Here is a 17,085-nt window from a genome sequence, read left to right as displayed (position 1 = left end):
ACAAAAGGTAGATGATCATATTCATTTTTTATTCCTAATTCTTTAGTTCCTGGTTCATTATAGACCCTGGAAATATTTGTGAATGGAGGATAACACTTGAGTCAGTATCTTTTTAGAAAAGTTTTATAACTGTCATATTAAATAATACAGGATGCAGCATTCTAGTGCATTTTGTTTCAGTATTCTTTTCATACTTGATGTCAGAGTCAATCCATAAAATGAGCTGGCTATGAAACGAGTATCCAGCAATCATCTCCCCATTATGCTAGCCAGAATACATTTCAGAACTAAAGTTGCCCCATTCAAGAAATGTGCATTTGCTGATGAGATTCTAAAGAAAGTCACACTTTGTGTCACCCTGGCCCAGTGCTTAATCGTGCCCAGAATCTCTTCTTTATTATAGGCCTATTTTTCTCTAAATACCACTTTCTTTCTTGTGATTTATTTAAAAGTATATTTTTAGCTCCTTAACCTCTCTGTTTTATCAGCTTTTTATTTTCTATATTCAATAGGATATAGGGTTTCTGGGAGGGAGATGAAGACAGAGATGAGATCTGTATCTCAACTCTATCAAATGTCAAGCAGTGTGTAGGACATTTGGATAAACTGGTAATTACAGTGCCTAGGACAGTATCTGGCTGAGTCACACACACCCCCCTGCCCCCTGCACAGAGCAGTGGTAAAACGTCTCCTTAAGAGGCCTCAGGTCCCCCACTGTTGTGCAGTTGTAACAGTTAATTCTGTTTCTGTGCAGAATTCTGTCCCTTACATAGAACTGTTTTGGACAACACACCATTTTATTAGTCACAGGAGCTGATGTAAGAGATAAGCCTCCTGACTTCAGTGGTTTAGCACCTTATATGTTTATTTTTCACTTGTATTGAACAATACAGTTTGTTTCTGAATAAGTGGGTTCTGCTCCACATGGTCATTGAAGGACCCAGGCTGAAGGATGCTCAGTCATCTACAATGTCAGTGTCCAGATTGTAGAACTTGAAGGAGCATGAAGGATTCCATGTGAGAGGCTTTTATGGGCCAGAACGTGAAACCACAGATGTCTCCTCCCTTTCTTCCGTTGTCTAGCACTCAGGCACATGTCTTCCCCAGCTGCAGTAGAGAACTGGGATATGCAAGTAGTTGAGTCCCAGAAGAGTGCCTGCTGAGAAGGGTTGAAAGATGGTGCTGAATTTCCCACCTGCTTCAGAGAGTTTGTCTTATATAACTGTTTTTTTCCTGCTGGTATAGATAGAATAAGTTGTTTTCCTTTAGTAATTGATTCTGTTTCAGAAATCACTTGGGAATTGAAATGGAAGGAAATGTTGTATTTTCTTTTTCTAATACAATGAACTTACTTAAAAAATATGAAAAGAAACATTTGAAGGTTTTTCCTGTTAACCTGCTAGTATTGCTTTCCCTCAGGAGTCACTTTCCCGTTTGGCAGACCGCTTTTGTGAAGCATCTCTCCTGTGACACCCCCCGCCCCCCCAGCCTCTTCCTCCCATTCCTGCCTCTCCAGGCACAGTTAGCATTTGCATCTTCAGTGTTCTGCTAGAGCTCGAACATACCTATGTTTGTTGAAGCCATTCATCCACTCATTCATCCAAGCACCTATAATGTAGTAATAAAAATAATAAACAGTACAATGACAGAAAGAAAAGGAGAGTTGCCATTCACTGTGATAGAATTACATACCCAATAGTGCCAAGGACACAGGGAAGAGGCACTTAGCTCTGCCTTGGGATGAGGGAGAGGTGGAGAATGCTTCTTTTACAGGGAAGTTTGGTCCTAGTCTCTTTAATTACACAAGAATGCTTTCCCTTCCCTCAATGGTGAAGTTTATGAGGAAAGAAGCCTGTCTTGATCATCTCTAACTCTAGCACCCAGTACTATGTCAGGCTTATATTGGACACTCAGAAACCTGAATTGACTGAATATGTAAGTTGGTAAACTTACAAACTTTAGTTTATTCCACAGTTCTCATACATTATTTCATCCATTCCTCACAACAGCTTTATGGTAGGGCAGATATTCTTATTCCTGAATTATGAAGAATGAGCCCAAATTCAGAGAGATTTGTGTGTGTACATGCTAAGTCACATCAGTCGTGTCCAATTCTTTCCAACCCCATGGACTGTAGCTGCCAGGCTCCTCTGTCCATGGGATTCTCCAGGCACGAATACTGGAGTGGGTTGCCATGCCCTCCTCAGGGGATCATGACCCAGGGATTGAACCTGTCTCTGGGTGTTTTGCACACGACACACAATGGGTTAATAGATCTCAGGTGTTCTGCACTTAATCTTCTGCATTTTTCACTCTTGGAAACAAATGTGTAAGTTTCAGAATAGTGCTTGAAACTCATTGCGTGTGCTTTGAGGACGGGACGTTAGATCATTTGAATTCCTTTGCATGAGGAAGGCTATTCATTTACATTGAGTCAAGGGATAAAGTTCTTTTTAACAGAAACAAAGAGCTAGTTCTTTCCAACATGTTTTATAGCTCTTCATATTCCTGCCAGCACAGTGTTATGTGCCTAGTTGGTACTCTATAAATCTTTCTTAAATAACTGACAGTGGTTTAAAATACATACATCAGATTCACCTAAAATGGGCGAGCTGCTTTTTAGAGGCTGTCATAAACTTTTACCAGTATCACTGTGTCACAACAGACAAAATTGGACTGTGGTATATTCTAATTCAAATAATTTTTTTTTTTTAATTTAAGGAACGTTTAACGCACTAGCTTAGCTTCCAGTTTTCTTTGGCTTTCTCATTCTTTGGCACTTGTCTGCCCAAGGACACCGTGTGTGGAAGCTCAGACTGCCTGGATATTCTTACCACAGCAGTTTGAGATATTTTACAATGGACTAGCTTTAGTGTCTTCTGATGCTTTAAAAATCTCAAACTTCTAAGAATTGGAGTTGATGATAGACATTCATTGCTTCCATCTATAACTTTCATATTTTGTACCATAACGTATCAGTGTTCTCTACAGAAATATTATGACTTGGTGCTTAACTTTTTAAAATTGCAACCAAGTAAGGTTGAAAGCATGACTTATAGAAATATAAAATTATACATTTCTACATGAATATTCTGCTTCATGGCAGACTTACATGTCTGAAGACAGACTCATTTTATCTCTTCTGCTCATTCCTTGCTCCACTCTCCAGCCACTGCCATGCCTGTCACATCATTTAGTGATGAGCTCCAAACCACGAAGATATCCTGACTCCTTACTCCCTTCTTTTCTATTTCCTGTCTAATTCATGTTAATGCAGTGTTGCCTTGACCTCTGAAATGTTTCTGAAATCAGGGGATTTGAGACTGTTTTAAAGCCAGGTGTGAGTGTATTGCCTTATCTTAAAGCTATGAAATTAGGGAAAAGGAAGCGAGAGCCCTGTAAGCATTTACTGTCAAATCAGCAAGAGGACTTGTATGAGAAGATATATTAAATTTTCAGGAGGTTTTGGTGTTAGAAACATTTCTCTTCAATCTACTTGAGTAAGAATTTATTTCATTATCTCTGGGAGCACTTGCTTTTTCCAAAATTCTGTAACTAGGAGACAGACTAGACAGTGGGAATTATTCAGAGTGTACGGCACAGAGAAGGTGGTTGTTAAATGCTTAATGAATGAGGAGATGAACAGATGAACAAAAATAGAATTGTCTTGATGAAAGGATCCTGAACTCTGCTTCTGTTTTTCATTTTTGCTTCACAGAAATACATATTTTTGTTTTGGTTTATTTTTGTAAGATCAAGGTAAGTGCCAAGTTTTAGACAGACAGACCCACCTTTCATATTAATCATTACTAGGGAAACACCACTAATGCATTAGTTTATTACCTAGTGGCATTTAATCTGCAGGACATCCAAGAGTGCTTTAGAAAGGGTCTGTGATTGAAGACTCAGTGGTGCCAATTGTATGTTTAAAAAGAAAGAAATGAATGTTAGGGGTATATAGACTTTATTATTCTCATAGTAGTAATGTGCCCAGAATTTTGGAAAGATTCTTGAGATTTTTCTTGTACACTGATTGCCTTATTGCTAATATTTCTTTGATGTAATAACGTTAGCTATATTTAATAAATGTAACATAGTAATATTTATCCTGAACTTATCCTTCATCCACAGAATAATAGAGAACAACAGAATATTAAGGTGATAAAGTTCAAGTACTAAGCAATGAAGGTCAATGAGTTTTTCTGATTAATTATTCCAGCAACTTCTTGCAAGTTAATTTTGTTATACCACATACGGAAAGGTTGAAAGAGAATTGCTTCTTATTTTCTGTTTGTTTTTCAGGGAAAGATGGTGAAAGGAATGGGAGGGGCTATGGATCTAGTGTCCAGTGCCAGAACGAAAGTAGTGGTCACCATGGAACATTCTGCAAAGGTAAGGAGGGCTACTTGTGGAAATTCACACTAGGCTGAAATCCTGAGCACCAGGTCACATGGCTCTGGTTTTTATTGTTTGCTCTGGATCATGCAACTTGATGGCGTTTATATTTTAGAGCAAAACATTGCAAATAAAGACAATTATTTATGATCATTCAGCTAAATGTTTAACTTTGAAGCAAACATCAGGGCATTCTTTGATTATTTGCCTCACCTGCATATTAAAGGTAAAAGCGATAATGTCTTCAAAGGCAGTGAAAAGATGTTAGGGAAGAGGTATTGGTTCAGGTTTGTAGATAATTTTAACTTTGGGGCCACACTCAGTGGCATGAGGGATGTTAGCTCCCCAACCAGGAATGGAACTCATTCTGCCGTGCAGTGGAAGCTCACTGGACTGCCAGTGAATTCTGATTCAGGTTTAAAGGTGGTTATAGTGGTTGCTATCTCCGTGAAAAATGAAAATGCAACAGAATGTGGGTTTTTAAAAGCAGTTATTTTCAGATGGATATTATGGCCTTTTACTAAGGCTGTGGAGGTTCCATTTTGAGAAGGCATTAGAAAATGATGGACTTGGTAACAGCAAGTGGTCTATTCTGAAGAATATTGTACTTTTATTTTGATAAATTATTCAATGTTTATTGAATGCCTGTTCTGTGTTGGGCACTGCTAGAATTTGGCTGTGACTAAAAATGGACAAGAATCCTTGACCTTGTGGTGTGTAATTAATGATGATGATGATATCATTATCCTACAATGGTGATGACTTCCGTTCATTGAGCTTATTGTGCTCCAACGGTACACTAAGCTCTCTGTGTGTATTTGCCTGTCCAAGCCCATGAGCTTGATATAGGTATTTGTTGTGGGTCCAGAAACAGAGTTTCAGTGAAGTTAAGTACTTGCCTGAGGTTACATAACTAGTGGAATTGAGATTAGTCCTGATACCTCTGACTAGTTGAAGCCCAGTTTTCTAAATACCAAGCTATCAGTATGACTTCCTTTCTTATTCTTTTCTCATTTATATTTGAACCAGTTGAGCTTACTTGCATTCCTGACCTGAATCCCTGGGCTTCTGATAATTTGCAAAGTTGATGTTGAGTGATGAGTACCCTTTTCACTCTCTGTACCTTCTGCTCATTCTCCTTTAAAATTCTTAGTTTTGAAACAAAAGCTATTTGTTTTCACCTTGTTGTTGCTCAGTCGCTAAGTCGTGTCCAACTCTTCGCATGGACCGTGGACCACAGCACGCCAGGCTTCCCTGTCCTTCACTATCTCCCAAATTCTGTTCAAACTCATGTCCATTGAATCAGTGATGCCATCCAGCCATCTTGCCCTCTGTCATTCCCTTCTTCTCCTGCCCTCAATATTTCCTAGCATCAGGGTCTTTTCCTTGATACCTGCTATTTTGAGTGGAAGTGGTAGTTCATTTTCACTTTTTTTATTTGGTGATGAAGTGTTGTTGGAGAACCTGGATCTGAAGGATTTGCATTTGACTTGCTTCCCCTGGGGAGTTCTGTTACAGAATGATGTGTATCATGAAGCAGTTTCATTGTGAAAACTGTAATAAATACAAAATTATCATAAATTGCTTAGTAAACACTGAAAACTGAGCAGTGAAGCATAAATATGGAACAATAGAAATGAAACCAACACAGGTGACTTCTGAGCAGTGCCTTGCAAAAAGCATCCAAAATACTTCATTTCAGAGACAAAAGGATGCCAAGCACCCAAATCAAATCCAAATTTTTCCCAGAACATAATGTCTATTTGGAGAAAGCTCTTGCCGACTTTCCTTTTGTTGTTCCTTCGATGTTGACGCATAGGCAGTGAAGTCCGACTCATCTCAGATTACTTTTGTGCATTCGTTTTCAAAACACTGGGCCTGTATTTAGCAAATTCTCTCTCTCTCACTTCTCTTTTCCCCCCAAACTGTTTTCTTTCTCCTCAGCTGGAGTTTTTGATAGAGGAAACATGGTCCTTCAAACTTTGATTAGAAGTCCCTTGTTAAAGCTTTTCATAGAAGGAAGATACTCTTCTTCTTTTTTTTTTTTTTTAATAGCATTTCTTGTTTTTCTTCTCTCAGTGAGGAAATTGGCACTGACTTTTAGACCAGAACTGAAGTTAGATATTTTCCCTAGATATTTTCAATTGAACAAACTAACAAAAAATACACTTGTGATTAAGAGATTGGTTCAAGATGGCAGAATAGAAGGACGTGTATTTATCTATCTCCTCTTGCAAGAACCCCAGAATCACAACCAGCAGTTGAACAACCGTTGACAGGAAGATGCAGTAATAATAGTGATTTCTTCATACTGGATAGTTAGATAACCTTGAAAACTGGGCTTCCCTGTTTGCTCAGTGATAAAGAGTCCACCTGTCAATGCAGGAGACACACATTCGATCCTTGGGTTGGAAAGATCCCTGGAGAAGAAAATGGAAGCCCACTCCAGTATATTTGCTTGGGAAATCCCATGGACAGAGGAGCCTAGTGGGCTACAGTCCATGGGGTTGCAAGAGTTGGACATGACTTAGCAACTAAACAACAACAAACCTTGAAAACTAACCAAAAGAAGAAGTTTCTTTTTTGCCACCTTCACTTTTTACTCCTAGAATGTGATTCCTACTGTATATTGTTCACCTGGACTCATTGTTACTGGTCCAACTTAAGGAAACACAAGGACCTTACCACTTCTTTCCTGCATCTTTTGTCTGCCTGAAGATTGGTAGAGGTTGGAAAGAAAAGAGAGAGGAGAGTTCTTTCACTCCTAGTGGCCTCTCCAGTTAATGACCAGTTCTTTTAGACATGCTAGGTAACTTCTGCTGCCTTATGACTAAGCGGACAGTCTAGGGGGGAGAATCCCTAGAGTTTTCTAAGATACAGAGTGGATAGTTTGCATGAAGAATTAAAATCTGAAGAAAGCAATATAAGCTTGTATTCTTGGGCTGCTAATTTTTTTTCAGTAAGTGGATGGAGCCATCAGCTGGTCTTAGGTATAGCTTTTTGCTCCTTTTCTTCATCTATAGGGTTACAGATGCAGGTTACTTACAAATATAGCATGACCTGACATTTACAAATGTTTTAATCAAACAAAGGAAACTCTTTCCTTGCAAGTCTTTACAGCCAGCCAGCAGCTTCTCGTATTTGAAGCCTGGCTGCCTACAGTGCTGCTCTAGAGTAACCATCATAACATTTTCCTTGCCTTGAAACTGCTCTGGAGACATAGAGCAGGCACTGGTGTCAAACTGGCATTGTAGAGTGACTTTCATTTAAACTTGGGCATCGAGGTTCCGGGCAAAGTTACAAAAAAGTAGAAGTAGTTTTTGGTGTCTAGCCACCTTCTTTCTTATCTTCTTTTGATCTCTTGGCATGTCCTTCTTTTGCCCTCAAAAAATGGGGAGAAATTAAGGAAAGGAGTAGGAGTTTAAGTCCTTACTAGGTGCAAGGCGCTATGTATGGCATTGTAGATACTGAATCTATTAACCTCTCAGTGACACTGTAATGTAAGGCTGGCATGTAGGCAGTACAGAAACTTGCCCAGGACAGCGGCAGAGCTTGAAGTTTTACTCAGCTTGGTCTAGTCCATGTTCATAATACCATTCCATGGTGCATCCTCACAAGAGTTAGCCTGTGTATCACCATCCCACCCACACCAGCCATTTTCTGGAAGCATCAGGTTTCAGAATTATCTCTTTCTTTTTTTTTTTTTTTTCATTTTTCCTGGTCAAAGTTCTCCTTGTTTTGTTGAGATGGATATCAGCAAAATATGCATTTATTTATTTATTGGCCATGTCATTTGGCTTGTGGGATTGAACTCCTTGCCCTCACTCAGCAGGGAGAGCAAGGAGCCCTAGCCACTGGACCACCGCCAGAGAATTCTCTCAGCAAAATGTTTAAGGGAAAGCAAGGAGAACTGTGTCCCTTAGTACCCCCCCCCCCCTTTTTCCCTTTTGTATTAGAAGCCTCCCAAGCTTTAGCTGGGCACATTGTAGCCAGTGACAGACTACATTTTCCAGACCTCCCTTGCGTGTTTATCAGTCACGAAGTTGTGTCTGACTCTTCGCCACCCCATAGACTGCATCACGCCAGGCTTCCCTGTCCTTCACATCTCTCAGGGCTTACTCAAACTCATGTCCATTGAGTTAGTGATGCTATCCAACCATCTCGTCCTCTGTCATCCCCTTCTCTTCCTGCCCTCAATCCATGCGATCAAGTTTGAGTCAGTGGGATTTGAGCATTTGAACCCATGTGATTTCTGGATCATACTCTTAAAGATAAAGCCGATTTCTTTGGACTTTCTTTGCTCCTCTCTTGTCTTCTGAGAAAGACCTTAACTGTAACCTTGAACCCAAAGTTGTAAGCCACATGCTGCCCCAGTGCAAAGCTGTTCTCAACAACCTGGATCCCTAGACCCGACATCCTCTTTTTTATTAGTTCCTCCAGGGCTCCATGTGACTTCATCCAAGGTCCTCTGCCCCTCTTACCCTCTGCATCTTTCTTGGATACTATATAAATTTTTGGCCCCAACTGTTATTCTTCACTTAGTGGATCCCTGATCCTTATTTCCACACTGGAATTGTCTGATGAATTCTAGGACTGTATTTCTTCCCTGTTAAGACAACTCCCCTCTGATTGTTCCATAACTACCTCAACTGTAACACTTATACAAGTAAAATCGTCATTTCCTCTAAATATCTTCCATCTGCTAGCCCAACTGGAGAAGTAATGATGTCCCTGCCCCTTCTGGAAATTACCCATGGAATTTCTGCCCTTCCCCTGGCACCAAGCTCTGTACGCCTTGCATCCGCAATACCCCTTAATCTGCTCCATCCTGTGCATTTCTGCTTGTTTAGGTCCTTGTCACGTCTGCAAAGCATCCCAAAGGTCCTCTTACTGCTAGGCAGACTTCCTTTCCTGGTAACCAATCATGCCATGCCACTGCCAAAGGGACTAGTTTCAAACTAAAGTTGGATTGAATTAGGGCCACATTATTTAGCTTACCTGAGCCTCTTAGTCTTTTGTCATCAACTCCCCAGAAGCCCACCTCATTGTTTCCAGGGCTTCATTTCTTCTAGGATCTCCACAAATACATCATGTTGTTTCAAGTTCTTAGTTGTTTCCATGTTCTGTTCTCTTTCTTTTTTTATATGGCTCACTTCTACCTCTACCCCATCAAATATAAATGAGCCAACATTTTATGAATTTGTTGGCTTAGCATATTCCATCCTCTGATGAATATTCTTTGATCAGAATATTTTCTGGTCATTTTTTTGAAATTTGGCAGAATTATTATATGTAAGTATATTAATTTACTTGTTTCCACAGGCACCAAATATTTGTTGAGTACCTACTATATACCAAGCACTATAACAGGCTCTGAGGAAGTTAAAAATAGAAAGATGTAGTCCTTCATTTAAACATGTCAGAGTCTCATGGGGGTAGAGTCATAAAAACCAATACTCAGAATAGTTACACATCAGAGTGCATCTCATGGGATGCAGCATTTGCGTGGAGATCTGATGGATGGGGCAGAGTTTGAAGGACCAGTGTGATGCAGGTCAGGGGAATAGTCACTGGTGTTGGAGGGCAGTGCATGCTGAGGTCCCTATTGTCAGAGAACAAAAGAAGAGTTGGGTGGAAACACACACACACAGTTCTCCACATGGTGGTAGGAGTGATGTTTTAAAAATATAAATCAGATTATATTACTTCTTTCTGGGTTCAGAAACTCTCCATGGCTTCCCATCTCCCTTCGATCAAGTTCAGAGTGCTACATATTGTCTCTAAGGCCCTCCCTGGTTTGTCAACATCAATTCCAGTACCTCTGTGATTCCAGCTACTGGGATTCTCTCACTTGCCCACTGAGCTCTGCTGCTGCTGAGTCGCTTCAGTCGTGTCTGACTCTGTGTGACCCCATAGACGGCAGCCCGCCAGGCTCCGCTGTCCCTGAGATTCTCCAGGCAAGAACACTGGAGTGGGTTGCCATTGCCTTCTCCCCACTGAGCTCTAGCCAGACTCTATTCCTGTAAGTTTCTGGAACATTCCAAACACTCTCTGCCTTGGGGCCTTTGCGCTTATTACTCTCTGTGCCTGGAAAGCTCTTCCTCAGGTATCTGCATGGCTTGCCTCCTCAGTTCAGTCAGATCTCTGTTCAGAATACCAGAGAAGCTTCCCCTGATTATTGCACAAAGTGAAATTCCCCCCTCTTCTGATGATTCTTCATCTCCTTTCTGCTCTAGAATGTGAGTCCTTGAGGGCAGGGGCTCTTTCTATCACAATAGCTGAAGAAAATCATGCTCGGTGCATATAAGGAATCAGTAATTGTTGAATTCATTAATTTGAGCATATTTGAACACTTTTAACTTTTTCCAAGCAGTTGCATGTTCATAAACTGCCTCTATTTTATAACACTCTTCAGAGGTAGGTCTTAACTGTTTTCCTTCTAAAGATAATCCAGCCAAATTTCATGGAGATTATAAACATTCTGATAAAGGGCAAGTAGAAAATTAAGAGCAGAAGCAAGCTGAGAACCTATGTATCCTGCCTCCCTTTTCTGTTACTAAAGTTTTCTGTCTGGCAACTACCATCATCACTAACAATATAAAGGAAAGTGTTTTGTTCTCAGTATTGTGTACTGGAAATGTGTTCCTAAGGGTATAACTCTCAGAGCACAAAAGCGAAGAAATTCAGTCATAGTTGTCATTTATTAGAAACAGGCAAAGCTCCGGTACTTATTTTTGAGAACATAAATGAGAGCTCTATTTCTGAAACAGGCTTAGGTTTTATTTTTATTACAGTAGGAGGCCTGGATTCTAAAGGATAAAAAGAGTCATAATTATATTGTTACGAAGCTGAGGATAAATCTTTGAGAATAATATTTTTATTAAGTCTTATCCATATCTGATAGCAAAGCAGTCATATCAAAATCTTGAATACTGTTTTACTTTGTCTTGCCTTTCTAATATAATGTAACCTTATTTTTTTACCTTTTATATCAGGGTATAGTTGAGGAACAATGTTGTGTACAGCAGAGTGATTCATTTACACATATATCTATTCTTTTTCAAGTTCTTTTCCCATTTAGGTTATTATAGAATATTGAGCAGGGTTACCTGAACTATCCAGTAGCTTCTTGTTGTTATCTGTTTTAAATATAATAGTGTGTACAGGTCAATTCCAACCTCCCATCCGTCCATCCTCCCCGCCCTTTCCCCCAGTGAGAAGTTTGTTCTCTAGGTCTCAGATTCTGTTCCATACATACATTCATTTGTCTTTTTTGGTCATGAAGTTGAGAATAAGTCTTTGTGAATAATACTTTTACTAAGTCTAATTCATATCTGATAGCAAAAGTGTCATATAGAATCCTGAATAGTTTTACCTTGTTTTTGTTTTTTTGTGCAGAGGAATTAAACAAAGTATAGATAAATGAGATTTATTCATCCTTTTTAATTTGGATCAAATATATTACCAAAAGCCAGCAAATATGAAACAGTTTTTTAAAAAATGCTTTCTCAGAAACATCCTTGAGATAATTTTCAGCAACAGTGAAAAGTATCCCAAGATAAAGAAAGTATTCTTTTGTGAGGATAATTCTTAATTAACAGTTTCATTTGGTTTAATTTTTTTCCATTCATAAGAGCTTGTCACTGTTTTATAATTTGTTAATGAAATTTCTTGGCTAGGCTTGTTTGGAAAAAAAAAACAACATTCACCATTAAAAATAGAAATCTTCACATGGTTTTGTCTTTTTTATTTGTCCTTTAATGATTGACACGCATGCAAAAAAAAAATGTTATAACGGAAGAAAATAGCAGAACACAGCCCAACAACCAATAAAGCCCGTTAACATGTCTAATAGAATTTAATTAAGTGAATAACATGAAGTCCTGTGATCTTGAGTATCCATAGTTCTTGATAGGAAAGCTAGCACTCAGAGCGGCTTTCTAAGGCATCATAGCAGTTCAGGGATGGAAAGAGAAAACAATTTCTGCTCAGTCCTGGACTCTGCCATCCTTCGTCTAGAGACCATAGAATGCAGTCTTAGGAGAGAAAATAAAAGGCCATGATAAAGACCTTTGTGTTATATTGAAGAAAAATGGCCTTCTATTCTAAGGTCTCAAAGCCCTGAAGACTATTTTCAGGGAAATGACTTGCTGTATCTATTGTCTCATTTGGCTGGTCTTCCCCTGAGAATGTGCCTGTGTAACTACAAACTGTTATTACATCCACATGTAAAAACCGTTTGAAATAGCAATTGTTCTCCACTTCAGAGCTAGCCGAGTCTTTCCACTGAAGTCCTATGTGGATTGTTGTTATCCCGACCAAATAGGTGCTATGCAAAGGCTAAAAATATCCCATGAGGATAAACTCAGTGTGAGTAATATGATCATCATCTTATCCTTTTATTCTGTGTACCTTGATTTTCTTTTTTTAGCAACTCCCATCTTTCTCTTCTAGGTACCATATCAATCATCGCAGTGATTTGACAGCCGTGGGTTTTGTAATAGAGTGTCCCCCAGTTTTTTGTGTCTGTTCTATGTGTGTGAGTGTGTATAGAAGGGAGGGGTGAGGGCAGTGACACTCAGGTTTCCTCCATGATATCTTGGTATGCCGTAAGAGAGACCTGTCCTTGGTTTTGTTGTGCCCCAGGCAAAGTATGGAGTATTCCTTTGACAGGGTCAGCCTTTGTAGCCCCGCTTTTCAGCAGATTAATTGTAAACCTTGCAACTTTAGGAGAAAGCAGGCAGAAGACGTCGAAGAAGTGTAATTCACTCAGTTTCTGTCTTATACTTGTGTATGCTTCTTAATACAGTCCTTTTATTTTTATCTTTTTTGGCTGTGCCACATATCTTGTGAGATATTAGCTTCCTGACCAGGGATTGAACCCAGGCCAGGGCAGTGAAAGTGTCACATCCTAACCAGTGGACCACAAGGGCATTCTCTATAGTATAGTCTTGAGATGTCTGCTTCTCCCTTTGCTCATGCCTTTATCTATCTCCCCTAAGTTCCTTTGTACACTTCTGTGAACCTTACTTCTGCTAGTGCACTCAGAGATGCTAAGGAGGTAGAAGTACATTTCTTAGGACTACAACAGCCTCTAGTGGACCACAGACACTCAGCCACATGATATTTTACAACTCTAATGCTGCTGGATTTCTTGGATCAGAATTGTAACAGTCAGACAGCATTTACTGATCACTGTGGTTTGTCTAGTACTCTACTCACTGCTGAAGATACAGAGATAAATTGTTTCAGCATCCAGGGAGCTAAGAGTCCAGCGGTGGGTAAAGATAAGGCAACAGTTACATACGTGGAGAGCAGAGGAAACACAGCAGCACCTAAGAGGTGCGCCAGACTGGGAATGTCCCTTGGACACTGGAGTAGGGGCACTCTCTAGGGGATGTTGGAGATGGTTTCTCCAGGGTAGATGACACCAGAGCCAAGTCATGAAGAGTAGGGTGGGTGTTGCCATTCAAATGTGGGGTGAAGGGGTACATGGCATGTGTTTCCGGTGGCATGAACACACCCTTGAAGAGTTGATCCCTTAAGGAGCAACCACCTTCTAGACTTTGCCTTCTTCGTACTTGATCACAGGGCTTTCCCAAAGAAGACGCCTGAAAGAAGAAATAATATTGGGCCACATATAAGAAACGCTTAACAGAAAAGATGGGCATAAAAATGGGGTTTTATGTAAAGCAAAGTCTTACATGAATGGTCTGTTGCCTCAGATAAATGAAATGTTGACATGGAATGCAAAAATCACTGTAAAAAAGAGAACTTCTTATCTGGGAGTAAGTTTATTGTGATAACATGAAGCTTGTTGTAATGATAACAAGGGGTTTATTATCATTTAACCAGAACTATTTATACTGAAGAATTTAGCAAAATTGCACACAGATTATCTAAAGAAATAAAGAGGCATCACCATGAAGCCAGTAATAGGAAGTATTCGGTTGGATAAAAAGAAAATGGCGGTTTCCTAGATTCTGTAGGAGGTCTGTAAGTGATGCAGTGGGGAAGAGAAAAGCTGAAGAAGCAGGTGGGGGAAAGAGATTTAAATGTTCACCAAGGTTATGATGAAGTTAGCAAAGAAGGAAATATATATAAAAGTCAGAAGCCTTGAGGACCAGTCAGAGCTTTTTTGATGCTACTCTTGGTGTCTGGTCATCTACTTTTTCTGACATTTCTTCATGGAGAAAAAAAAGGAGCAGATTGATGGAGATGAACAAGACACAATTCACCCTAAAAATTGACATGTAGATTCAACCCCTCCCACTTTACTGCACTTTCAGAACATTTCTTCCTACCGTGATCAGGTAAGGAAGAAGACTTGGCAGTTGAAAAGAAAACTACAGCACAAAGAATTTAAAGGACCAAATGACAATTAAATGGAAGAGTTAAAATGAAACACCCGGTCTTTGGACTCCTAATAAAGTGTTCTTTGCTACCACACTACCCTGCATCTCTCTTTTGGGATTTATTTTTTATTGCTAAAATCCCAGCGATTGTTCATGCTTTGTGAATCATAGCACATTGTAAGGCTCAGCCTGGCGTGGTTAGAATAGAGTGCTCAAGTGGGAGTTAGTCATATTTTGGCTTCATAGCTAACCTATTGTTGAATATTGAAATTGTGATCTTCTTTAATCCTTCTGCATCTCATTTTCTCTTTTTCCTTGATCTGTGTTATGTCTTGAAGCTCAGTGTGAATGGAGTCATCTAGCTACCTTGTTCTCACTACAAGAATACCATTGGTGCTACCATCCTAGGCCAGCCATCTGGTTTGCTCCCAAATATGGGTTGCAGTTTCATAGGTTTTGTGAGCCTCAGGAATTCTGTGACTTTTCTGTGTAATTCTGTGTAGTTTTCTGTGTAATTCTGTGTTCAACTTCATTGAGGAGCTTAAGACTTCCTGAAGAATTCCCTGGTGGTTTAGTTGCTAAGTTCTGTCTGACTCTGCAGCCCCATGGACTCTGTCCATGTAGGTCCCCATGTAGCCTGCCAGGCTCCTCTGCCCATGGGATTTCTTAGGCAAGAATACTGGAGTGTTGCCATTGCCCTGGGATCTTCCCCACCCAGGGACCAAACCTGGGTCTCCTACATTGCAGGTGGATTCTTTACCATCCGAGCCACCAAGAAAGCCTGAAGAATTCCCTAGTAGATTGTGGAAATGTTCAGTATAGGTTACGTAAACGGTTCAGGGTTATTGAGCACTTGCTAAGTGCTGGACACTTGGAGTCACCCCTGAGGTATAGCAGATGGATAGACACAGGATCCTTCCCCAGCTAGTGTGGACTGGAGTGAGGCTTTCCACTCAGGTCCTTTGACTCTGCTCTGAATCACTGAGCTATACTGCTTGCGTGGAAATGGTTTCTGAAAGGTGTGTCTTGGTGATGTGCGGTGCTGTGCTTCATCGTTCAGTCGTGTCCATCTCTTTTTGGCCCCATGGACTGTAGCCCACCAGGCTCCTCCGTCCATGAGGATTCTCCAGGCAAGAATACTGGCATGGGTTGCCATGTCCTCCTCCAGGGTATCTTCCAAAGCCAGGGATTGAACCCAGGTCCCCTGCATTGCAGGTGGATTCTTTACTGTCTGAGTCACTAGGGAAGCCCGGGAATACTGGAGTGGGTAGCCTATCCCTCCTCCAGGGGATCTTCCCCCCCAGGAATGGAACTGGGTCCCCTGCATTGCAGGTGGATTCTTTAGCAGCTGAGCTACCGGGGAAGCCCCTCTGTCTTGGTAGGGCCCAGTTAATTCTGGTAGTTGAAATTCTCCTAAACCAGAGTTGGTTGTTCATTGGAACCCAAGTGGCTGCTTTCACACCAGATGTAGATCTTGCTCAAACAATGAGAACAAAGTAAGAGCTCCCCACAGAAAACGTTCCTCGGAGGCCCACAGGTTGTTCACTTTGTTCACATGCAGACCTGGAATTCATTGTGACATGTCTTATTTGATTTATATGAAGTGCAAGGAGTCCTGACAACTATAGAAGTTCGAACATTCATCATTAATTTCAGCTCTTTAATTAAGCGTCTGTGACACGTGCAAGCTTTCTTTGAAATCTGGGAATGAAAATAGATCATTAAAAATGAAGCAGAAATGAGGTTTTATTTCTACAGCTGTAAATTTTCTTACACAGTAAAATCTAGAAACATACAGTTTGTTGTTAAAAGTGTAATGTCTATCCACTCTCCCTATATATATTTAGCACTAATTTTGACTAAATTAAAGTAATACAGTTTGTCATTTTTTGAAATTCACCCAAGATTCCCAATGGAATTCCCCTTTTTCCCCCATTTGTTCATTCAAAAAACACTGAATATCTTTTATGCCATACACTGGATTAAGTATACTAAAGCCTCTTAAGTACTCGTATGTTGGTGCATTGATGTGTTATCACAAGGAGTAAAATCTTAAGCCCAGTTATTTGAAGTCCTTTGCTTCTGATCATACTTGGTATGACAGCAGTTTTGAGAGAGAGACATACGCCAGGTAGTGGTGCATAATCAAGAAGGTAACACTTGGAGATGGCTAATGATGATAGCATCATGTGTGGGGTACTTTAAACCCAAAATGGAAGCAGTAGGAGCATTTTTGCCATTTTAAATAGAGGATCTAAAATGTGACAAATTAGCCTTCAGCCTCAAGGGAAATAGTAATTTAGGCTCCTGGTGCTTGATACTTAGAAAGGAGCTT

At 40.1% G+C, this 17,085-nt stretch overlaps 1 protein-coding gene across 2 annotated transcripts in view; it reads left to right on the top strand.

Annotated features, from left to right (window-relative positions):
- OXCT1 (3-oxoacid CoA-transferase 1) overlaps positions 1-17,085 on the top strand; it is a 161,231-nt gene that overhangs the window by 125,831 nt on the left and 18,315 nt on the right. For both annotated transcript variants that reach the window (XR_010658981.1, XM_065905191.1), the window contains exon 14: positions 4,303-4,392. Coding sequence is in view for 1 of the 2 variants with exons in the window: in XM_065905191.1 (XP_065761263.1) it covers positions 4,303-4,392 (90 nt within the window). In the remaining variant the exon portion in view is untranslated. The remainder of the gene's footprint in view (positions 1-4,302; positions 4,393-17,085) is intronic.

This window comes from Muntiacus reevesi, chromosome 14, assembly GCF_963930625.1.
Source record: "Muntiacus reevesi chromosome 14, mMunRee1.1, whole genome shotgun sequence".
In the NCBI taxonomy this organism is placed as follows: domain Eukaryota; kingdom Metazoa; phylum Chordata; class Mammalia; order Artiodactyla; family Cervidae; genus Muntiacus; species Muntiacus reevesi.
The sequence above is the reverse complement of the archived record's forward strand: the minus strand, read 5'-3'. Positions and strand labels throughout refer to the sequence as shown.